The sequence below is a fragment of the Pyricularia grisea genome (genome assembly GCF_004355905.1).
Source record: "Pyricularia grisea strain NI907 chromosome Unknown Pyricularia_grisea_NI907_Scaffold_1, whole genome shotgun sequence".
NCBI classification, from domain to species: domain Eukaryota; kingdom Fungi; phylum Ascomycota; class Sordariomycetes; order Magnaporthales; family Pyriculariaceae; genus Pyricularia; species Pyricularia grisea.
Window position 1 is genome coordinate 5,208,686 of NW_022156716.1, and position 23,203 is coordinate 5,231,888.

The following is a 23,203-nucleotide window of genomic DNA, read 5'->3' on the forward strand; positions in this document are numbered from 1 at the left end:
GGGAGCTCCAAATTGACAGTCGGACGCGTTCCACCTGTCCATGGTAGACAGGGGTCCCTGACTAACCCTAATTGGGTAGGACTCGACTTGGTGCCAAGACTACATCGGTACATACAGTACAGCTGGAATGTCTTTGAAAACCTTAGAAACATGCTGGAAACTTTCCCAAAAAAGCATTTGTGTTTTCGATGAAAGATATGTTTGCATGTCCCGATTGAATATGATATTCCATTGCTTGTCAACATACGGTTTTTGATGAATCAAGTCAAGCCAAAGCAGGTACCTAGGTACCTACTCAAGGTACGTAGCGCTAGGTTAAGGACTGATTTCAAGGCATAGGCTTCTTCTCGAGGGTGCACTCCGCTATGGGATTTCCGATGGTAAAGATGCCCTCGCGGCGAACCGAGATGGGCATCAACGTAAGATCGATCTACAATGCCCGTCAAGACTAAAGCAACATTTACCAACGCACAGTCTACTGCGACAGAGGTCAGCATGTCGGGGCGTCGACCCTTGGTAGGTGTGGACGCAGGCTCGGACTTCCAGTATGTCAATCCGCAAGTCAATTGCCGATATGCGCATATCACTATGAAAAGAGTACCTACCTAGGTACAAATGCATACGCAAGCGGCGTAATGAGAGGTCTTTGTTGCTTCAGCTGTTTGTCCACCAGCGAGAATCAGCTAGAAATTGATCATAAACTTAACATGACAACGAATTGTTATTTCTAGAGTCCAAGGTACAGGGCAAGAGCGCAGTGCAGTCGGTTGCGTATTAATAAGTGATTCGATACCGTGGGTCAGTAATTACTGTACGCAGTTGGCCATCGTTGTGGCCTGGTGGCGCAGTCCACTGAGTTCAGAGAGTTAGTGAAACTGAAACACGTCATGCATGGGCTCTTAATGGCATCCACACCCCGCGTTCGACAAAGGCTAGTGCATCATTGGAGTGCTGATGCACATCTCCTGCAGACCGACACGTACCTACAGAATTAAGCGATCCAAACAGACGGTTCCAGATTTTGGAGCACCACACCTACTTTTTCGTATAACACTCATTGATACCTACAGCTGTACTGCACCACGCTCAAAACAATCTCAAACCCGTCTTACTTAGCATTACCCTCAGACGTAATCAATTAAAAAGTCTGCCCCTCCCTCTACTCTTGTCTGCGAGTCTTTTCATCTCTGTCGTCTCCTCTATACTACCAATAAAAGATTGGCATAATCACACCACAATCATGGGCCGTTGGTCACATCTGGATACGGACGAGGAACGCCTGCCGGAGGGCATGGTGAGGATTGGATACGACGCCGACGACGAAACATATACGTATCGCGATGAACGAGACGGCAGCATATGGGAATCGGCACCAGGCTGCCGTTATGGTCGACTACGCAAGATCTCGGAGGGCACACGCAGCAACGTCGGCCAGCAGCGACCGCGGGCATCGACCCTACCGGCCCCGCCGCCACCCTACAGCGACGAGGCCCACAACGCCTCGTTTACCGACATCCTCCGGGCGCACGCCGCCGACATGGCACAGGCGCAACCGCCTGCGGCGCCGCAGCGCTCGTCGACGCAATACCTCGAGCCCCAGCGGCCGTCGTGGCGCCACGAGCTGATGCCGCTGCTGCACTTCTTCACGCTCATAGGTCTGTTCCTCGTCGGCGTCTTTTGGCTCCTCGGCGGCTTCGACTCGATTCTGAGTAACGATCGCGCTTTGCAGAAGGTCGTGTGCGGCGAAAAAGCGACCCCTTACGTGATTCAACGGGGCGATACGTGCTGGGCGATTTCGCAAAGGATCGGCGTTCAAGTCGACGACCTTTTGACCGCAAACCAAAGACTTGATTGTGATAGCTTGGCTTTGGGGAAGACGATTTGCCTTCCGGAAGGCAAAACCGCATGATCCGAATAGAAGTACTGTGTACAGTCCGACTGGTTTTTATTTTATTTCGTTAGCTTTTTCGGTTTCTTCGGTTTGCCTTACTATCCCCTAACCCCAAGGATGAACCTTGAGCAGCTTTTTCCCTTCTTTGTCATGTGTTGTCAGTTGCGAATACTGCCCCATTTGTCTCTTCATGTCAGTCGTTTGACACCTCATCGTCTTATATCTGGTATTACGGAAACAGAATCCCTCAACAACGGAGGGGCGATGTGATCGGAAAAAATATGACCGGCCTTTTTTATTGTTCTGCTTAAATTACATACATATTTAGTGCGGTGCAGGGAATTCGTATGTTTGGTTTCTGTTCGTGTTGGTCACATTCTGTCTTCAGCTCAAGTTTGTGTTCGTTTCCAAGAGAGCATTCATTGACTGGAATTGAATCGCCCCGGAGAGCGTCAATGACCTGTTTCGCAGCTTAGGTCAGCGAGGGAACTCTCAGCATCTCCCCAGCGAAGTAGTGTCTCATTTGATGCATGTAAGTGATATCTCACGTAACTTCCAAACATTCCAAAACATCGGCAGATAGATCAGACGGCTGACAAAGTAAACATCGATTTCCTGTATAGGCTCAAATAGCAGTGGTCCGGTTCTCTATTTAGGTATAATAACTCCCAGGAACGCCAGGTCAAGTATTGCCTGGGTCCTGAACTCCAGAAACGCCCCCCTTTATCCCATTGTATATACAAGTTGATGCTTTAAGACATCCAAGCCACGATTATGTTGAAGAAAAATCCCGAGGAGTATTAGATCCGAAATTAGCCAAAGGATGGATGGTCATCATATTGGCTGTGACGAACTTAGACGTGACCATCGAGCATCTTCTGGGCCATAAGGGGCCAGCCAAGGATCAAGGCCATGCCGGGGAAGTAGCTGCGGAGAGGAACCGGTTAGCAGGTGGAACTCAGGTTTGACTTTGGTACAGCCTCGGATAGGGACATATTGTGGGCTCACATCATGACAGTCTTGCCGGAACGCTTGAAGATCTTGGCATAGTCGGCAGCTTGCGGCTTCTGGGTGTTGGGTAGACGTTGGAAGGGGTGAGGCTCAAAGGAGCGAGCCATGTTGCGCATGGCAGCCATGAGCGAGAATTGCCTCGTGCCGGTAACGGCGGCGTTGCGGATGGCGGCGGCTCGGGCAAGGACTGGCGACATTTTTATGAAGAATGTTGACAAGGGGTTTGAAGTGTTGTTGATTGGTTTTAGTGATGTTTCTGTGTGATGCTGAGTGGAGATTGAGGCTCTACCAGTAAGGACGGAATGGAGATGTTTCCAGTGGGTTTGTTTTATGTTGATGATGGGAATACATTCTATGGACGTATTACAATGACGGCTGAGTGCAAGCTGTCTTATACTGAAGGTTCTACAATGGAGAATTGGATCCAATCCCGAGAAAACCCTTGATTGTGCCTGCGAGAGGGCGAGTTCCCGACAGTTCGGGCATCTGGAATAGCTTCATGGCCAGATGGCGGAGCAACCGAGCAGGCAGAGCACGACTAGAGTGGTCCATATCGAAGCTCTGCGGTATTCCAATCGTGCCATTTTACAGTATTACCACCAGATGCAAAGACTCCGCCGCAATATGGACCAATCACAGTGCGGCATTTGAGTGTAAGCAACCAGCTTGACTTGTCCTGTGGGATCATTTTCGCAAACTCCACAGTCATTGTCGTCCCATCTAACCAAAAGTTTTCATGGGGGTGGGCTGATTGATCCAACCCCTGTCTGCCAATCTACTATGAATAGGCGGGAACCCTGGTAACTTGGAGCGTGTTCTGGTTGGCTACAAAGTCAAGCTGAATTGACAAAACGAGAAATTTCCATTTTCCTGCCCAATAAAACAATTGTCTACACCTCCCTAATTCACCCGAAGTCGAACCACCAGACTTGGATAGCCCATCTTGGGTTAAACTTCATTTTTGGTCTAGACAGATGACAATGTCGGATTGCCCCGGTGTTGGTAACAATCTACCAAAGCCACGGTACATCGTAACTACGTCGTATGCAGGTTGGGTTTTGGTTAACAATTACAGTTTAACTTCATGCCAACTCTTCAACATTGCACGAGTACCTACCCTGCACGACTGTTACTTGCTGGTGGACGTGATCATTCACATCCCTTAACAAGTTGCCCTTTATACACCCCTACGTTGTCACAGCAGCCACAGCGAGAAATTCACTTGCATCAAAGGGTATCGATTTGATTCCACAGTTTGCTCTATTGTCGAATAACCTGAGTCCCCTCGGCTGGCTCGAGCAGCTTCCAACTACAAGTGATGTTTTGTGTCTTGAACTTGGCAATGATGCGTTCCGCAATCTGTTCAAAGTTGTCCGTGGCCAGCGCAAGTATGGTTGGACCTGCTCCCGACAGGCATACACCCAGCAGCCCCGGCTGGGTACTAGGCGTCATCGATTCGACGATATCAGTCAGACCGGGAATCAGTGTTTGGCGGTATGGCTGGTGCAGCTTATCTTGCATAGCAAGGTAGATTAGTCCCGAATCAGGAGGCGATTGGCCGAGTGCTACAGGAAGGAGGGCTATCCTCTGCAGATTGAAGGTCTAGAACATCTCCCGTTAGCTTTTATCTCGTCAACAAATCAAGCAGTTGTTATAGTCTCTATCACCCACCACATCGGATCTGGAATACTGTGCCGGCAGCACTTCGCGCGCCTTGGCAGTCGCGACCTCAAAGTTGGGGATGATAGCCACGGCCTTGATTTCAGGAGCCCATGGGAACTTGATGTGATGGCCTATACCGTGTGGCGGCTCTGGCGGGGTAGCACCGGTGTCAATGCCGCCGGCAGGTGCAGGGAGGACCTCGCTGAGTGGTATCTCGGTGCGGGCCACATCCTCAGGCTTCAGTGGGTTCAGATATGTTCCGACAAAGCCGCCAAAAAGTGCAGCTCCCACATTGTCCGGATGCCTCTCTGTGGATGTATAATTGAGTCAATACACAGCTTCCATGCTTACAGTCGACGATATGAGGCAAAGAATATACTGAAATAAACAAGGCTTTGGGAGGTGACAACTGACCGATCATCAAACAAAAGTCGAATAATCTGTTATCATCTAGATGATCCAGCTTTCCGACCATTTTACCCAGCATCACACCAGCAACCACGGCAGATCCTGAAGAACCAAGTCCCCTTCCCAGCGGGATGGGGTTCTTGATGTGCACATGGGTCTCGACTGGGAACGCACGCTGGCCATGGCATCGCAGGACATACAGAGCCACACGGGTGATGAGGTTCGCGTCAGGGTCTAGCGGGATGTCTCCCGACTCCTCCCCATCGCCCTCGTACGTCACGCGACAGTTGAGCGGGCTTGAGCTGGTGCCCTTGGAGCGGTCAATGGTGACATGTAGCTCCAAGTAGAGGGACAGCGCGAGGCCGATCACATCGAACCCGGGGCCAATATTGGCGGACGAGCTGGGCGTCTTGATGATAAAAGATTCGGATGCCATTTTCTTTCCGTTGCCTGGCGCCCTGTTCAGTGACTTTTGCCTCCCAAGTTACCTTAGAATCGCTCTGACCTGACTGATTTTCTCGATGACCGGGCTCCCTAATTAATGATCCCCAGTGATTGGATGTACAGCCTAATCGACGGTCGTCTTATCCAGCAGACGACGACAAAGTACACTCTCTCGAGTTTGGGATAAATAGTTTACTTTGTGATCCCTTTCGTGCTTTCGTAAGGGAGTCAGAGCCACACAAAGTGTCATTTTCAAATTTGACTTTGCGTGCCAACTGTAGTCACCGATCACGGAGTGCGGGGGGTGGGGCTGAAAATAACTACGTCGTACTGCAACAACTTACCTAGCTCTCGATATGAACAGAGCTTGTTGACTTGCCCAAATTGGTACTGGGTCCTTTGGGACATGCGGAAAATCATGAACAAACCTGAAGCGATGTTTGAATCCAGTTTAAGTTTATACATGCGATGTGATTGGAGTAGGAAACAGAAGGGTGGTAAAAACGATGCCCCCGAATTACACTTCATTGCCATGCACGGAGGGTAGCCCGATTTACGCCAAAGTAATTTATTGTCATGAAATCGAAATTATCGAATACATCTGCGAGAAGTTGTCAAAACACATCATCGCGATAAGATGTAGTAGTGTATGCAACCTCAGTCGGTGGATGTAACGGTAGTTTGTGAGCTTGAGGCTTAAAAGTCTATAAACCTAATCATTGTCGAATAATCACCTGTAAGCCATAGAACTTGCAAGGTATTAGGGCCTCCAAGAGACCTCACAGCTGATCGATACAACTTGGCAAGGTAACATACGTGAAATGGCCGCGGTTACAGCCGCGGAAACCAATTGACGAGGCCGCCGAATGGAGTCGATGCCAAGATGCAAATTCGTAAGGAGGCGAGGATATTCGTCAAGTCGTGGTGAGATCTCGCATGTGACCTATTCAAGTACGAACGTTGTGGGGGCGCCACCAGCAGAGCAAATCCAAAGCAAACCACAGCCAACGGATGCTTCAACGGTCTACATGCCTTGTTGACGTTGTATTGTCTTTAAAAAAACAGCCAATCAGGGTCAACAAATCAATTTATGACCTACAGCGAGGCCTCCTAAATCTCCGCATCCCCCCAGTAAGCTTAGCCACCGAGCATTGCTTGGTGTGGCGAGAATTCTTTATTTGAATCGTGGGGGCTCCATTTCGACGAAAACCTTGCTGGAAGACGCGTCGCCCAAGTTCATCAATGGCAGGCATAACAGGCAAGGGAATGCTAGAGAACAGTTGTCGCAGCCACGCTAGGAAAACATGAGCGATTGTCTCCATGGGCTGCCAATCATGTCAACCTTCGTACCTAGTCAAGCTACTGCAATGTACCTTACCTTACTTAGATAAGTATACTTTTTGATTTACGCATGCATGACATGCAGTCTCAATCATCCCAAGACATTCGGGCCTATCTATTTCGGATTTGGTAGCTTAGGAAGCACCCATATTAATCCACAACCCAAAGGAGCTTGCGTGTTCACGCTCTCAAGGGTTATCTCTTTTTTTGACAAAGGATGAAGCTATGGAGATACTCCCTTGTAATAACCAAAATACCGAAAAGTAAAACAAAAAAAAGTAGAAAAAAATAGAAATCCAGACCGGCTTACCCAGAGACACAGCCTCGAAACAGCACTCACGTGGTGCTGGGGTTACATTATACAGAGTAGTACTTGTTGCGGGACGGAAGGAAGGGCTGTAGTCAAAACAGCCACCCGACTTTTGCGACCTGTCTAAACAGCCACGACAAATCTGACGATCTGGTCGGAACATCGAATGTACGAGGTATACATTTTGCGTCGGAACCACGCACTGAAATTATTTCGTCGTGACCGGGTGCTGCAGGAACATGACATTGTCGATAGAACTGGGAAATGAATTGAGACAACATCAACAAAGCTTCATTTCAAGGGTTGTACGAAATACATAGTTTGATTATGGTACTAGGGGGCTTTGACAAGAAATCAATCTTTTGCATGAAGAGCTGACACCTCTAGTTCTAATTATCATTTACACTTTAGTGCTAGATATCCGATAATTAGTATCGTTTTCTGACTGGAATTCTGACCAACTTTAAAAAAAGACAAAGTCAAAAAAGCGCACACAGTAAGATTCTGTCAAGTTGACTTGTCAAATTCTGTACCTGTTCAAGCTAATGTTTCGGCCTGGATTTGATTGCCAGGGGCAAAACAAATGGGGCAGATCGTCGCTGCTTGCCCTGGGCGCCCTCGGGCTTGAAGGCCAATTATATTCTACAATCTGTCAGAAATGCCCACCGGGCGACGTCACGCGTGGCTCCGCTCTTGCCTTGCAGTAGTACGTAGAAAGTCATTGCGCCGACCCGCGCTTGATCTGAAACGCCAGGTTTTTCTTCGAGGTCGCATTTCGAATTAACAATCTTGGGGAGAGGAGCCTCTTCTCTGCCGCTGGGACTGCGATCAAGTTCCGAATTCCCGCCAGCCGCCAGCATCGAGCTCGGACGTCAAACCACCTCTTTCTAGGGTGCTTACGGCAAAGCAGGTCATAAACCACCTAATTACATACAGCAGTACCCTCTATGCTGGGGGTGGTGATTAATTGCCTGGTTTGAACTTCGAAACCACCGTTCCTCTTTGACTGCTCCCGCGTCAATCTTTGACCTGTTCAGACGTGCCGACGAATCGCCTCCTGCATCAACTGGCAGTTATTCTTATCCCTAACTTTACGACCAAGAATCCGCGAATAGGCGTCGCTGCTGGGGAATTAATTAGATAGGTACCCATAAGTACCACGTACCACAACAGGTCGCCAAGCATAGCCGAAAAAATAGGGGCTCAAACCAACCGCGGCTGACGGGCAAGCGTTGATTCATTCGTCCCATAACCTGCGTGGCGCTTCCAACGACAATACGCGGCGCACATTCCCACCTAAGGGTTCAAGCATCCAGAGACATTTTACATTCAGGCGCGAGAATCCTGCTGTCAGTCACGTCGCCTGGTTTGCGACTGGTACGACAACTCACGCCCAGCCGCTCGTCAAATTCCATTGTTTCGACATACCATCCTAGGTAGTCGGTTCTCTGCGCAAAGAGAAGAAAAGAAGCACGCGTTGGCGTTTACGCTTCATCCAACACATCAACAATGGCGTACAATCGTTTAGGCAAGTTCCTCGAACCCCTTCCTCGGCCGAACTTTTTCATCCCACATCCATGCCGCCCACCCCTTTCTAGTACCTCAATCTGTGACCACTCCGCCTCCACTGCAAGCACCACTTAGAGGTCCTGACGACACGGTCCCCTACGTTTCCACCTTCCGGCATATTCCCCGACCTTTTCTTGCGCCTTGGTGGTCCGGAAAGTCAAGTTTCTTCTTTTGTACTATCTTTGGATGAATACTTGCTCCGTATAGCCATTCACTTGCCTGGCGCAAGAATACAAGCTTCGGCGCCCTTTTCTTTGCTCAGAGGCAATTCATCTCATACATTCACTTCTTCAACACCCGCGTGTTTCTTGCTCTTACTTCTGGCTACGGGCTTACTGCCTTGATACCATCGACTATAGACCGAGCCCCGCCTTTCTTTTCCAGTCCTCTAACACCCGTCACAACTTACAGACGACGATTACTTCGATAACCGCCGCCCAATGAACAACCGCCCGCCACCTCACCGGACGCCTTCGCCGGGTCATCCTCTCCAGCATGGCTACCAGTTGGACGATGCGCCGTACGGCAGGCCAGGGATGAACAATGCCAGCAACCTTGATATCCCAATGGGCCCCGGAAGACATACGCCTAGCGACCAGCTTCAACTTCACACGGCAGTAGGTCGTCTTTTAATGCCCTGTTATTCCCATTCATCAGAGCGCTAACTTCACACAGCACTCGATGGCGAACATGAGTGAGGTAGGCTATCAGCAGCAGCCTGGTGGCTACAGGGAAGAGTACTCGGTCAATCCCGAGCAGCATCATGATGCATACTATAACCCGACATATACTCCTACGCCAAACGAAGGTCAAACTCCCTACGGCGAACCGGGTTATGACCATGATGGGCGGCCACTTCTTCCACAGCAGGATTCGTATGGCCGATACTCAGACAATCCTCAACAACCGCAGCAGCAGGGTGGGCTGAAGAGATGGAAGACTGTCAAGCGAGTTCCGCTCTACATGGGAAACCTGGTGCTGGACTGCCCTGTGCCCCCAAAGCTCCTTAACCAGTTTCCTCACGGAGAGCGGGACGAGTTCACGCACATGCGCTATTCTGCAGCCACCTGCGACCCCAACGACTTCTATGACGAGAAGTTCACTCTCCGTCAAAGGTTATTCAGCAAACCGCGTGAAACAGAATTGTTCATCGTGGTCACCATGTACAACGAAGATGAAGTTCTTTTCGCCAGGACAATGATTGGTGTCTTCAAGAACGTCGAGTACATGTGCAAACGACCTGAGAGCAAGACGTGGGGAAAGGAGGCATGGAAGAAGATCGTCGTCTGCATTGTTAGCGATGGTCGCGCCAAAATCAATCCCAGAACCAGGGCGTTACTAGCCGGTTTGGGTGTGTACCAAGAGGGTATTGCCAGGCAGAACGTCGACGACAAGCCTACCACGGCGCATATCTATGAATACACCACACAAATCGGCATGGCTCTCAAGAACGATGTGGTTCAGCTGTTGCCACGCCAGCAGCCTGTGCAGCTTCTGTTCTGCCTGAAAGAGAACAACCAGAAGAAGATCAACTCTCACAGGTGGTTCTTCTCGGCATTTGGTCGTGTTCTGAACCCAAACATATGTGTACTTCTCGACGCTGGAACCAAGCCAGGTGGTAATTCTATCTATCATCTGTGGAAAGCTTTCGACCTCGAGCCCATGTGCGCCGGAGCCTGTGGCGAAATCAAGGCTATGTTGGGTTCGTATTTCCCCTGAAAAGCTATCGAAATAGCTTTTGACTAACAATTAAACCCAAAAAACAGGTACGGGCGGCAAAAACTTGTTCAACCCCTTGGTTGCAGCACAAAATTTCGAGTACAAGATGAGTAACATCCTGGACAAGCCGCTCGAGTCTGCCTTCGGATTCATCTCAGTCTTGCCCGGTGCCTTTTCGGCCTACCGCTACATTGCGCTGCAGAATGACAAGAACGGCCAAGGTCCATTGGAGAAGTACTTTGCCGGTGAGAAGCTTCACGGTGCAGGTGCAGGAATCTTCACGGCGAACATGTACCTTGCCGAGGATCGAATTCTCTGTTTCGAACTCGTAACGAAGCGGAACTGCCATTGGATTCTCCAATATGTCAAGTCGGCAACTGGCGAGACGGACGTGCCAGACACGGCTACAGAGTTGATTCTCCAGCGGCGTCGTTGGCTGAACGGCTCCTTCTTTGCCGCCATTTACGCCATCGCCCACTTCTATCAGTTCTTCCGCTCTGACCATTCATTCTTCCGAAAGATCGCCTTCTTCATCGAATTCACATTCAACACGATCAACATGATTTTCGCATGGTTCGCTATCGGCAACTTCTTCCTGGTTTTCAAGATCCTTACTACTAGTCTGGGCGACGATACCTTGTTGGGGACCACGGGTAAGATCCTGGGAGTCTGTTTTGAATGGCTTTACGGCGTATCCTTGATCACTTGCTTCGTGTTAGCCATGGGCAACCGTCCTGCGGGATCTGGGCCGTACTACTTGGCAATGATTTACTTCTGGGCTATCATTTTCTGGTACGTACATGTTGACATGAAAACTTACTCTCTCCGTATGCGAAACTAACTTAAACTCTTCTCCTGTGCAGCTATCTTCTCTTTGCTGCCGTATTCATCTCCGTCAAGGCGATAATGGCGGACGCTCAGCGTGGTCTCTCAGTACCTGAGCTTCTTAAGGACCAGGTCGTAGTGACTCTGATTTTGTCCATCATGTCCACATACGGCATCTGGCTGATCGCCTCGCTCATGATGTTCGACCCATGGCACATGTTCACTTCTCTAGTGCAGTACATGCTGCTCTCGCCGACCTTCACCAATGTGCTCAACGTTTACGCCTTTTGCAACACCCACGATATCTCCTGGGGTACGAAGGGTGACGATAAACCAGACAAGCTACCTTCAGTCAGCACCAAGGACGGAACAGGAAAAGCCGACTTGCCAGACGAGGCGGATCTCAACACTATGTACGAGCGCGAACTTGCCGTGTTTTCACATAAATATGTTGAGGAAAAGAAGGCACCCACTCCCTCACAGCTTGATGAGAAGCAGTTGGACTACTATCGAGGTGTCCGTACAGTTGTCGTCCTTCTTTGGATGGTGACGAACTTCGGCTTAGCCGCCGTTGTACTATCGACTGCCGGTCTGGACAAGATCACACCCAACACGACCGCGGAAAGCAAAGAACAGCGTTCAACTATCTACATGGCCGTAGTGCTGTACAGTGTCGCCGCATTATCTGGGTTCAAGTTTATCGGAGCCATGTGGTTCTTGGTTGTTCGCATGTTTAGGGGCGTTTAAGTAACCTTGCTCCCCTGATTATGAGGGTTGTCACGATGACGAAATGACTTGTTCATGTTTTTTTTCTTTTTTTCTTTTTTCACTTCTGTTTCGCTCGCGGCTGGCTTGATGCTTGAATCCGCACCGATCCTACCATATTTCACACACCTGTGCCACGTTCTCAGTAATGGGAATCAAACTTGGTACATCTCACTATATTGATATCCTTTTCCTTTTTGCTTTCCGCGTCTGCAGTATTTGGTTTTGTATCAAGACTTTTGTTTTCTACCAGCGCGTTTGGAATAATACCCTGTCAAGACCATGGGTCAAGTAGCTAGATACAAAGCGATTCTCACTTGGAACTAAAACCATATCCTGACCCAATATTGTGAAGAAAAAGAGAGAGAAAAAAAAAAAAAAAGAATTACGTGATCATCATTCATTCTATCCAATGTCAGGGAGATGCCTCACATTGCGGTTACTATGTGGACCCTTTAGTATTTCGGAGGGGGTTCAAAAACAGCTTCGTGAATCAATCATTCAAACTTCCAATGTTGGATTGAGCACATGGTTGGTCTGATTCGTTTCGATAGGCCAGCGTTTGGATTTCACATTGGACATTCGCTAGTCTGCAATTTTACTCTAAGAGGCAACCTCCTTGCCCAGCCTGTCGAGCTCCTGCGTAATAAATTCGGTAGCATTGACCATTTCTGTGCTTCCGTAGACCACTCTTCTCCGCACCCGATCACCGCTTCCACTAGTGCGAGCAACCCACTCCTGCAAGTTCCCATACTCATCCATACTCCCGCCACCGACAGTAAAAACTACTGCTTCGGTGAAGCCCTGTCGCCTCTGACCGAAGCTCGCCGCGGCTCCGGGACCACCAGCTCCCGGAAGTCCGCCAGGGGTGGAAGTGGGAGCGGTGCCGGACCGTACGGCCGACGGTGGCGGTACCGTTCCTCGAGCATTGGCGGAGCGTGGATCAAAGTAGAGATAATGCTCCGTCTTTGCGATAGCCGAGGACGATGCGGCCGAAGGATCCATGATTGACTCGACAATCTTGGTAACCGTGAGGTCACGGTTTGCTGGGAGAAATGTCTTTATGCCACCAATGATGGAGTCGAAGTTTGCACTGATAGCATTGGTGGGTACACCTGACTCTTTGAGCTGGTCACGAAGGCGAGAGCCAATGTTGGATCCGATGTTGGAAAAGCGTCCGAAGAGGTCCGAAGATTGTTGGGGTTGTGCACCCGATGAGTTTATGGTTGTTAATTGTGTCATTTTGGTTGTTGCCCGGACCCTATTTGTATCTGGTCAGTCATGAACAGCCCCGACAACCTGCTTCCAGGGAACAATAACTTACTGTCGTATGTACGGCAGGCAGGTAACATCTACACCAGTAGCCACCAGCGCCTCCTCGAATTGCTGCCATTCCTGTCTGCTCAGGTCCTGTTCCGCACTCAGAAACCAAATGATGAACAGCCGCAGCTTATCCACCGGGTTGTTACCCTTATTATCGTCCTTGATTGTTTCGAGGATCTGGGCTTTAGTCTGCTTTGTAACAGTCTCCTCAATTTGGAAGTAGTTATCCAGCTGCCTGTTCTTGATGCCAGTTAACAGCGCGGCGAGGATGTTCATGTGCATATCCAAAGTAGCCTTCCGCTCTCGCAACTCAGGGAGGAGTGTAATTGCAGCTTTGAGATGCTGTGCGCTTGCACTGGTATCGTTCTGCAAATCCTCAAGGTCTGTCACGCCAGTCTTTTTGGTTATAGCAGCAGCTTCCTCCTTATACTTTGTCAATTCAGCATCGATATCCTCGGCAACCTGGGGAAAGGGTGCCCCCGCGTTCCTCTCCCAGAAAAAGTCGTTTGCATTGAGGTCGTATGACTTGCGCGTCACACCCTTGGTAGGATTGCTCTCATCCACGGGCGTTTCGATTGTGATACGGTTTAACTTCATGTTGAGCACATCGTGTACTAGAGACTGGTAGGTCCAAGAGTGGGAGAGCATGGGTGTAAGATCCACGTTGCGATCCAGAATGATCAGAACTGGCCTTGGTCCGGGCGTTGCTGAGGATGAGCCTGAGCGATTTGAGGCGGAGAAGAGGTTGTCCTTGGAGTTGAGAATGTGATCACGAAGCTTGCGATCTAGCTTCGCAGATATCATCTCGGCGGCTGCCGATTTCGGGCATCTGATGATAGGAATCGCACCTTATTGGGGTCAGCACGGCCCGCACTAGTGAGCCGACAAGTTGTGAGCGCAAATAACTACTTACCCATGGTAACTATAACGCTGAATAGACCGCTGACAATTCGGTCGACCACATTATCCAGTTCTTCGTCGTTCGTCTTGGCGCTGTTCAAAGCCCAGTACGTGTGTTCTTTTTGCATCCCTAAGCTGAACAGGTCTGGCTCCGCAACGACAAAGTTCAGATACTGATCAAAGAGTTGCGCGATGTGGTCCGAGGTTCCCGCAGTAGCTGTTTGTGTCGCAAAGTCTTCCAGGAGAGGCCGGGGTATCGACGACAGGAAGTTGATGTAGGCCGGTGAGTAGAGACCCTTTTGGAGGTCGTTGGTTATGGCCTCGAGGTTCTTCTGGTGCGGCTCAAGCAAATACATTACTGGAACGTCCGGTATTGGGTGTCTTGATGCTGAAATATGCCTGAGCACCGATAAAACCGGTTGGCTAAGTCAGCGTCGAAAAACTCGCCAGGCCAAGGATTGAAATCAAGGTGGCATACATATGCATAGTAACTCCCATCGACCGCAGGTCACTAACTCTCAGGACACTGCTGATAACATCACGGCCCAGATCATCAAAGACCAGCACCTTCCAGATCGGCTCGCCATCGGCGTTGAGAATGGGAGACGAAGGGTTTAGCGTGCCACTGGCCAGAGACTCCTCGTTATCGCTCGGTTCGACGTCATTGTTGAGGTTGAATATCTTGCGTAGCGAGGCTGTCAAAATGTTAGCTACATGTCGCAGCTTTGCCAAGTCGGAGCGCAGAGGGCTGACCTATCTGGCGGTCCCGTAAGGAGTTGCCGCGGGCCGCCATGGCTGTCTAAATGTGGCTGAAGCACTACCGATGAAATCGCAAAAGGTGGATGCTCAGAATCGCCCGCAACCTGGGATGACTTTCAGGGCCCGGAACGCACGCTGGGATGGTATTCCTAAGTTGGAATCGTTATGCGCGCGCGTGGTCCAGGGAAAGCGGATGAGTGGCTTTGGGCTTCGGCTGGCTGATCCCCTGGCTGTTTGTTGGTGGCACCGATGTTCGCTGTCTTGAACGGGAACGCAGCAAATGACAGCGTGGCAGAGTGAGAGCTAGGATACAATTCCAGACTTCTTTTCACGTCGTGGGTTGGGGAAGATTTCGGCGAGCAATGCACCTGTTGGAGACTTGGTTATAGTATGTAAGGTATGTACGCCAGGTAAAACGTGAGATATATTGAACTAACAAATTGAAGCTGTTTCAATACCCGCTTCCAATTCACAACGATGCTCGCGCCTGCAGCTTGACACGTTGACGTCCTACTGAGGTAGAAGGACCCACCTGTTCTCCAAAGAACAATGGCGGGCAAGCTAAACCGATTGGAGATTTGGGTCTCACTTGGAACCCGGCTGCATAGAAGGTCCGAATGTGGGTCTGCGGGACAAAGAGCATTTGGCTATTGGCCAGGGTGGATATTTGAGCCAAGCACAGCAGCCGTGCGCGTACATTCCAGACACAGGGAAAGTGGTTGTTGCCAGGCCTGGAGCTTGCGCTGATTGCGAAACACTACCTAATTAATTACCTTACCTACCTGCCAAACCTTTTCTCTCTTCCTCCCTCTGATTTTCCTGAGCACCACTCTACTGCACAGTTCCTCTTCCCACGCATACATCTCGCGTCGGTCATCTTAGGCCTCAAATACGCGAGCAAAATCACCTGCGTTCCAGACCTCTAGCCAATTCCCGCAGAGCCTTCTCAACTCTGCGTCCGCAAAACTCTGATTACTTGGATTAAATTTGATTGCCAGTCGAGCATACGCCGGACAGACAGACGCCACGCGCACAGGGAGCGCGACCGTGTCCGGTTGCTGGCTGGAACAGAAACCTCAAAAAAGTAGACACTTGTCTGCCGTCTCTGTCAAAGCAGATTAACTGCAGGATCGCTCACAAAAGGCCATGTCGTAACTTTATGATTCTTTTTTCTCAATTCTGGAGGAGGAGTCGACCGTGAAACTGGTCTGGTCTGGCTGCTGCTGCCTGGGGGTAGATCTCACGCAAACGCAAAGCACCATAATTTTGCAGTGGAAGCCAAAACAAACGTGAGGCGACTTGGCTCACCCATTTCTTGACATCAAGCAGGTTGGTCACAAGGCCAGAAGGGTATGCAAACAAACTACTCCCCAACCCATCCAGCTTCTTCCGTCCCAGCATTTTGACCTTTCCCCTTCCTACCTTACCTACCCTACCACAACACAAACGCACATCTAAACATCCAGTGGACAAATTATGCCTCGTCTTTGTATTATTTGTTCCTCGTCAGCCATCTTCCCAACTGCATGTTTTCCAATCGGTCTCGGATTTTTCGCGAACCTCAAAATGCGAAATTCAAAAACAAAAGACACTTGGTCGACTTAGCAAACAAGAGGAAAGTTTGACGGGAGCGGACAGTTGCAGGGCGTCAAATTCCTCCAGTGGGGAGTATAGGGAGGCCCCCTTTTCATAATTGCTGCAGCTCAGCAGATCAAGCGCAAAATCAAAATGACTTGTACACTGGGACTTGACAGCAGGCAGCTGAAGAGAACCAGATGTTACTGGATCAAAACCAATGCACTATAATCCGGAGCTTGAGCATGACCGAAAGCATCTTTTCATTGCTGCCAAGTCCCCAAAGGCAGGCAACTACCCACCAAATGCAGCTTTGTTCTGCCCCTGGGCGGGGACCACCCCAAAACCAAAACCTTGAGCTCTCTCTCTCTCGCTGCTTACAAGCTCCGTCGGCCAACCCACCGAAAATCTTCCATCAAAGTGCGCATTCGACAGGATTTGCAGTACAAAGTTGAGAATCGGGGAGCGCTTTTGTTTCTCTCCTTTTTTTCCCTTCCTTCTCTTTTTTTTGTTTTCTCTTGTTTTTTTTTTTCTCCCTTTCTCTTCTTTATCAATTTATTTGTCTTTGTCTTCTTTCACTGCACTGGTGTTGCTGATTCTTTTTCCATTCAACATTGCATCGACATTCCCCCTTTACCCATTAACATCATCCAAGACCCAATCCCTTCTATCCAATCGACTTGTCGCGAATACTGCTTTCGTTACCTCTTGACGCATAGCATGCTAGTTTCAAGAGGTCTTCCGTCGAACCTCAAGCTGATTGGCCTTTATGTACCCAGGTCCCACTACGAAACCGAATTAGGCTTAGCTTGTGCACAACCCTGGGGCCATCCCCGACACATCATCAATCGGATCGACACACCATATCGGCCTCCACAAACACCTTAACTCTTTGACTGTCTGTCTACTTAGGTACCCATCCCTTGAATCTGCACAATAGCACCACCACGGTAATTTCGAGTTCAGGGACATCTGAGATCGATACATGGAAGTTTTCCGGTGCATTATTGTTCTGCAATCAATACAAGAGTACAAGACAAAACAAGAACTGTGCTTCCAAGAACTGCACCCTGTTTTGGGTGGTGGGGCTTAGCGGTCCAATGTAAGTCGGGTTGAAACTACGGCTTGTTGCATGACTACGTAGCGACCAGGCGCTGATTTATGCAATTAGCGGGGCCACAACCTGCTGCCCTACGCTTTAGTATCACATCAAGTTGGTTTGGTTTGACCCCAATAGGGTCGTAATTAATCGGTATGGCTCAAGGCCAAGGTAGCCAGTTTCATCACTTTGCAGGCAGTGGCGATGTCGGGCCCCAAGGCCTTTACAGCGCGGCGCAGGCGTATACGGATGGACACTTGCAGGCCTCGTTTCACTACGAGCCGAATACTTTACACGATGCCATAACCTTTGAAGATGATTCGAGCGCATTCGATAACAGTTCGTTCTTCGGGACTGATCAGACTGCCTTTGGATTCCCATCACAACAACAACAACAACAACAATCACAACCACAACCACAGCAACCACAGCAATCACATCAATCCCAACAACATTCATCACACCAACCAGTCAATGCTGCGCGGAACTCTGGCTATAATACTTTCAGCTCACACCCAGGCAGCCACAACGATCCATACTTGTCGTCAACTGCCCACACCGGGTATGTTGAGCCTTTTCAGGGTACACAACTGTACCATGGACAAAATCATCCTGGGCAGCAGAACCGGCAGATGAACCAGCATATGCCATCGGGGAGCTTTCATGTGCCTGGTCAACAGGAGACCCATTACATGATACCGGGAGGTCAGGATTTCCGAACGCATACCCAGTCTCCTGTGCATCCTCAACAGCAGCAACAGCATCAGCTTCAGGCTCCACAACGGCAACAGCAAGCGCAACGGCAACCCACTGAGCTGCAACAGCCCCATCACCAGCCACATATACAAGCACAACCTCACCCTCAACTACAGTCATTACAACAACAGCAACAGCAGCAGGCAGCTCAGAGGCAGCAATTCCATGCGCAACAGCAACAACGTCAGCAGCAGCAGCCGCAGCAGCAACAACAACAACACCTGCAGCAACAACATCACCAGCAGCAGCAACAGAGCCATGTGCAGATTCAGCAGAATCACATTCAACAACAGCGGCAGCAGCAACAACAGCATCAGCTTCAACAGCAGCACCAACAACAGCAGTCATCCAACATCCTCCAGAACTCCGCTGCAGATCCTTCGCCCTATAGCTATGCACAGCATAATGTCAACGGTCAGCTTGAGCATAGTCATGGTGCCGCAACTCAGCTTGGCCACAATAGCCATGTCCACCCGCATGGTCATGCCCCCATTAATTCTCCTATCGTGGATAGCTCTCAGCGGGCAGTCTCGGGTTCGACCATGGGCAATAAAAATAACTTCGTCACGTCGACTTTCGCTGCTTCGAGTGATCTGGGACCCCAGCAGCACACTGCACCCCAGTCGCGGGCCCCTGCTACGTCTACCATGCAGCATAATGCGATATATTCACAGTCTTTCGGGGCCCCTCAAGATCAGGCACCCAATCGTCAAACGATGCATTTAGCTTCCGGTTCCGCCATGCCACAGACCACAGGTCATCACGCAGTTCCCGCAGAGGTGATCGATACGCATCCGTCCCGTTTACAGCCGACGAATGTCCAGTCACCAAATACCCATACTATCTCATCCCAGCCTCCATACTATCCACAACAACAGCAGCTTCCTGCGTACTTGACAGGGGCAGCTCCTTCATCAACACCGGTGCCAGTATCAGCGCCTGCCGCCGCTCCCGTACAGACGCCACAGCCATCCCAGCCGAAAGTAAATGCAAGCAAATCAACTGCTAGCCCAGCTATACAACCGCATCTGCCCGATCGCGATCCTGCGGTTGCAAATAAGGACCGTCCGCGGATTGGCTGGACTGGTCTGCCGAGTCTCGTGATTGGAGGTACTCTGAGTGCACAGACCCTTGCCCTGCCAGAGCCTTTGGTGCTCTGTGACTCGGATAAGTCCCTGGGTGTTAAGGTTATGGGACGGGATGATCTGTTGCCTGCGGAGCTCCTAAGCCAATTTGTCAAGGTCAACGAGGGGCAGGCCACTGAGGAAAACATCGAAAATAGGCTAAATGCCCTGGACATGCTGCTACGAAAGGACTACAAATTCGGTAAGCATTGCCAGAGCACAATATACAGGAGCAGCAATGTGACTGACAGATTACTAGGCATATCACCTAATGTTAGAGACGGGCTAAGAAAGCTGGCACTTGGTGAAGACATAGTGAGTATCTATAAACTCTAACCTACTCTTATTATTATTTATCTAACCCAAATTGTAGGCACCTGCTCGGAGTGAAGAGCGACCGTCTGATGCTGGCGAAGCTGCGGCTTGGGACGCAATCGGCATAGTTCACCTGGACAGTGGCAAACGAACGTCTGATGCCATCAAACAAGCCGTCAAGAACTTCGGCGACCTCATCAAGGGTTATTCCGAAAAAATAAAGACGCTCAAGCAACAGCTGGACGCTGCAGCTGATGATTCCCCTGAAAAGGAAAAGGTGAAAAAAGCATTGGCGCGTGAGCAAAGACTTCTTTACCGGGCCATAGATGCAGCGTATGAAAAGGGTGACATGGCCGTGCTTGAGAATCTTGGTGGAAACCGCCCCCTGACGGGAAACCTGGTCACCTCGCTTCGGGATTGCTTCAACGCGGGAGATTTTAGTGGACAGTTCCCCAAGGCGATTCTACGCCTACTGTCGCTCTTTATATCTCTGCCCGAGGAGCTACTTATCAGTAGGCTCAAATTTGACAAGGTCTCCAAGAGATTTTTAGTCAAGGGTGACGACGAGGTCAAAACTTTGGTGGGCGAAATTCTTGAAACCATCAAGAAGAACAAGGAGAATGAGGAGAAGGCATCAAGGAAAGCAGCGACTGCTCCGATGGCACCCCTGTCTGTTCCAAAAATTTCAGCGGAAATGAAGAAGGTGCCTTCATCGTCTGGCATCTTGGGAAAATCTTTTAAGACTCTCAGGACCCCTTCAGACTCATCACCTTCCAAACGGCCTAGAGAGGACGATTCTGATGGGCCGGCCACGAAGAAGTTGGCTGGAAACCCGACTTCTGGTAGCTCGGAAACGGGATCTCTGAAGGCTGGTCCAAAACTGACGTCGACGACTCCCGCGATTGCTGGGGCAGGAAAATTGCTTCCTGGAAAATCTCGCCCGCTTGCCAAGCCAGTAGCGCGACCTGATCAGTCCAAGTCAGAGTCAAGCCGACTGGATTCAGGCATCTCTGCCCAGGATGAGGGGCTCAAACAAGATATCGCCAAGTTGAAGAAGGCTGTCACGCCGAAAGCCCAAGCATCCTCTAGCGTATCCCGGCTTGGATCTTTGCTCAGTGAGATTGCTCAGCCAAAGAAAGCCCCTGTACCGGCTGCCAAGATGGACCTCGATGAAGAACCAAGTGAGACGGTCGAGGAGAAAGAGAAACGGCTCCGCAAAGAACAACGGCGCAAGCTTCGAGTCACATGGAAGGAGGGTGAGGCGTTGACGGAAGTTCGTCTTTTCCACAAAGATGCTGAAGAGGATGAGGGCAGAGGAAGCAGCATGGTTCGGCACGCCATGGATGATAGATCTGAAGGCATGATGTTGAAGCAAGGTCTAAAGAAGGGCCTGGATGTCGACGACGAAGACGAAGGTCCGGACCGCCCATGGAGCGATCCTACCGCCATCAACTTCAGCTCTTTCCCAGAAGCCAAGCGCATGGCCAATTTCGTCAGGCGCGCTGGTGTAAAACCCGCCAGCGACATGGAAAGGAAGGTCATGGAAGATCGCATGAAGGAGGTCACTCATGCTTTCTACCTTGATGCGGCCGATATTCCGCCAACACCAGCCTCTCCGAAGCCCGCCGATGCAGTGCAATCACCACCGGCTGCAGAGAACGCGATGCCGTTACCACCTGGCACTGCCAAGCTCGAAGAGATGCACACAAGGTGGCGGGAAGTAGAGCACTTCGGAATCAAGCAGGCAACCAACAATGCAATCGTGCGCCTCCACCAGCGGCTCGCAACAAGTACCGCGGCCCCTCTAGAGGCCCATCACGCACCTCTACCTCCGTCTTCGACCCAAATTCCCACCATATCTTCACTGCCTGACAGTGAGCAATCTCTCCGCTTGCTGTCGTCGGATTCTGTTCTGAAATGGGTCAACAAAGATCCATCTGACCCCGAGTATCCCAGGACCAAGCGTCGGTTCAACCACCATGATCTCGCTGTTCAGCAAGCTGTCGACGCTGTCGAAGAGTTGGTGCACAAACTCAAGGGCAAGCCATTTCCAGCGGTTGAGCCTCCCAGTTATATCAGCGATCCTGAGCGAATAAAGGAGTGGTGGCTAGGTTACAATCGCGACAAGGAACGTGCTGCCCAGGCAGCAGAGCAGGAGAGACTGCGAAAGGAAGCCGAGGCTGCGGCGGTGGTACAGCAGCAGCAGTCTAGTACCGCGACACCCAGCGCAGAGGAGCACGCTGCTGCTTGGGCCAGGTACTATGCGCAGATCGGTCAAGACCCGGCTCAGATCCAGGCAGCGATGCAACAGCAACAGCAACAAAACTACGCACAGCAATACGCTCAATACTATCAGCAGCAGCAGCAGCAACAACAACAACAGCAACCACAGGTCTCTGTGGCGCCTCCAGCTGCCGTCCCAGCTGCTTCGGATGCGAATGCTCAGTTGCAGGCTGTTCTATCGGCACTGGGTGGTGCTGCGCCAGCTGCGCCAGCTCCAGCGGCGCAATTGAATGCTGCACAGATACAAGCGCTTCTCGGAGGCGCAGCGGCGGCCGACCCTGGGCAACAAGCGTACATGCAACAATGGACGCAATGGGCAGCCTCTCAAGGCCAGCAACAACAACAACAACAGCAACAGGTGGAGGACGGCGACTGGAAGACGTCCAGGGTTAATGGTAATGATGATCGACAAGGCGGATATGACGGTGGCAGGAGGGACCGAGACCATCAATCATCCAACAAGGACCGGTTCAATCGTAGGGAGAAACGACCAGGCATTAACCGTGACCTGATCGGGACCAAGCCTTGCATGTTCTGGTCAAGTGGAAAGTGCGCAAAGGGCGACAAGTGTACTTTCAGGCATGACTGAAGCGAGTTCGTGGAGCAAAGCACGGAGGTGGATAGTCCTGCCCACGACGCGTGTGCAATTCGCGAAAGAGGGAAATCGCAATAACTTATTTCTTTTGTCATCTTGAACATTCTCAAGCATTGTGTTATCAGCATTTTGGCGGTCGTTGTACTGGTGTACTATCACATTTCGGGAAGCACTGCATTGGGGCATATTGGTAGCATTCCATTCGGATCGGGGGGGCGGCATCACCTCAGGCATCAAGCCTGTTCATTCGGTTGTAGCTTTAGATAGATAATGCTTGAAAGAGAAGAGGCCATCTGGGTTGAAGACATGGGCGAGGATAGGGAGTAGGTAGATATAAAATCGCACGCTTCTTGATGGTACTTCGCTTTACAGTTCTGTTAAACTTGGTTGATATATGTACACTACCAGGGTTTGGTGACCATCAACTCTGGTTGACCATTGCTACTCCAGCACATGTGCTCAAAGAGTGGACATGTCTGCACAAAGCCCGGTCAAAATACTTACAACCGACTGGCTATTATGAACTGCA

At 50.4% G+C, this 23,203-nt stretch overlaps 9 protein-coding genes across 9 annotated transcripts; 3 read left to right on the forward strand and 6 right to left on the reverse strand.

Moving 5' to 3' along the window:
• Positions 1-20: 20 nt before the first annotated feature.
• On the reverse strand, positions 21-667 carry PgNI_01595 (uncharacterized protein). Its single transcript, XM_031121666.1, has 2 exons — positions 606-667; positions 21-475 (listed from the first exon to the last, which is right to left on the reverse strand). The coding sequence occupies exons 1-2, from the start codon at positions 619-621 to the stop codon at positions 261-263; spliced, it is 231 nt and encodes a 76-aa protein (XP_030987397.1). The 5' UTR covers positions 622-667; the 3' UTR covers positions 21-260.
• A 573-nt stretch (positions 668-1,240) lies between these two features.
• PgNI_01596 (uncharacterized protein) lies at positions 1,241-1,909 on the forward strand (the record flags this gene model as incomplete). The annotated part of the gene is made up of 1 exon (XM_031121667.1): positions 1,241-1,909. One exon carries the CDS (start codon positions 1,241-1,243, stop codon positions 1,907-1,909), a length of 669 nt encoding a protein of 222 aa, XP_030986366.1.
• On the reverse strand, positions 1,457-2,083 carry PgNI_01597 (uncharacterized protein; the record flags this gene model as incomplete). Its single annotated transcript, XM_031121668.1, has 2 exons — positions 1,457-1,923; positions 2,002-2,083. 2 exons carry the CDS (start codon positions 2,081-2,083, stop codon positions 1,457-1,459), a joined length of 549 nt encoding a protein of 182 aa, XP_030986368.1.
• Positions 2,084-2,409: 326 nt separating this feature from the next.
• Positions 2,410-3,408, reverse strand: PgNI_01598 (uncharacterized protein). Its single transcript, XM_031121669.1, has 2 exons — positions 2,900-3,408; positions 2,410-2,818 (listed from the first exon to the last, which is right to left on the reverse strand). Exons 1-2 carry the CDS (start codon positions 3,097-3,099, stop codon positions 2,746-2,748), a joined length of 273 nt encoding a protein of 90 aa, XP_030986331.1. The 5' UTR covers positions 3,100-3,408; the 3' UTR covers positions 2,410-2,745.
• A 609-nt stretch (positions 3,409-4,017) lies between these two features.
• PgNI_01599 (uncharacterized protein) lies at positions 4,018-5,610 on the reverse strand. The gene is made up of 3 exons (XM_031121670.1): positions 4,979-5,610; positions 4,574-4,872; positions 4,018-4,504 (listed from the first exon to the last, which is right to left on the reverse strand). The coding sequence occupies exons 1-3, from the start codon at positions 5,406-5,408 to the stop codon at positions 4,163-4,165; spliced, it is 1,071 nt and encodes a 356-aa protein (XP_030986332.1). The 5' UTR covers positions 5,409-5,610; the 3' UTR covers positions 4,018-4,162.
• Positions 5,611-5,968: 358 nt separating this feature from the next.
• On the reverse strand, positions 5,969-6,415 carry PgNI_01600 (uncharacterized protein; the record flags this gene model as incomplete). The annotated part of the gene is made up of 2 exons (XM_031121671.1): positions 5,969-6,128; positions 6,233-6,415. A coding segment is annotated over one exon (168 nt), but the record flags the coding sequence as incomplete, so codon positions are not given.
• Positions 6,416-7,881: 1,466 nt separating this feature from the next.
• Positions 7,882-12,321, forward strand: PgNI_01601 (uncharacterized protein). Its single transcript, XM_031121672.1, has 5 exons — positions 7,882-8,595; positions 9,048-9,253; positions 9,312-10,338; positions 10,403-11,147; positions 11,219-12,321. The coding sequence occupies exons 1-5, from the start codon at positions 8,577-8,579 to the stop codon at positions 11,925-11,927; spliced, it is 2,706 nt and encodes a 901-aa protein (XP_030986257.1). The 5' UTR covers positions 7,882-8,576; the 3' UTR covers positions 11,928-12,321.
• Positions 12,322-12,499: 178 nt separating this feature from the next.
• PgNI_01602 (uncharacterized protein) lies at positions 12,500-15,363 on the reverse strand. Its single transcript, XM_031121673.1, has 5 exons — positions 14,922-15,363; positions 14,647-14,863; positions 14,182-14,567; positions 13,270-14,116; positions 12,500-13,206 (listed from the first exon to the last, which is right to left on the reverse strand). The coding sequence occupies exons 1-5, from the start codon at positions 14,959-14,961 to the stop codon at positions 12,549-12,551; spliced, it is 2,148 nt and encodes a 715-aa protein (XP_030986254.1). The 5' UTR covers positions 14,962-15,363; the 3' UTR covers positions 12,500-12,548.
• Positions 15,364-17,756: 2,393 nt separating this feature from the next.
• Positions 17,757-22,668, forward strand: PgNI_01603 (uncharacterized protein; the record flags this gene model as incomplete). Its single annotated transcript, XM_031121674.1, has 3 exons — positions 17,757-19,683; positions 19,741-19,796; positions 19,855-22,668. 3 exons carry the CDS (start codon positions 17,757-17,759, stop codon positions 22,666-22,668), a joined length of 4,797 nt encoding a protein of 1,598 aa, XP_030986255.1.
• Between the last annotated feature and the right edge of the window lie 535 nt (positions 22,669-23,203).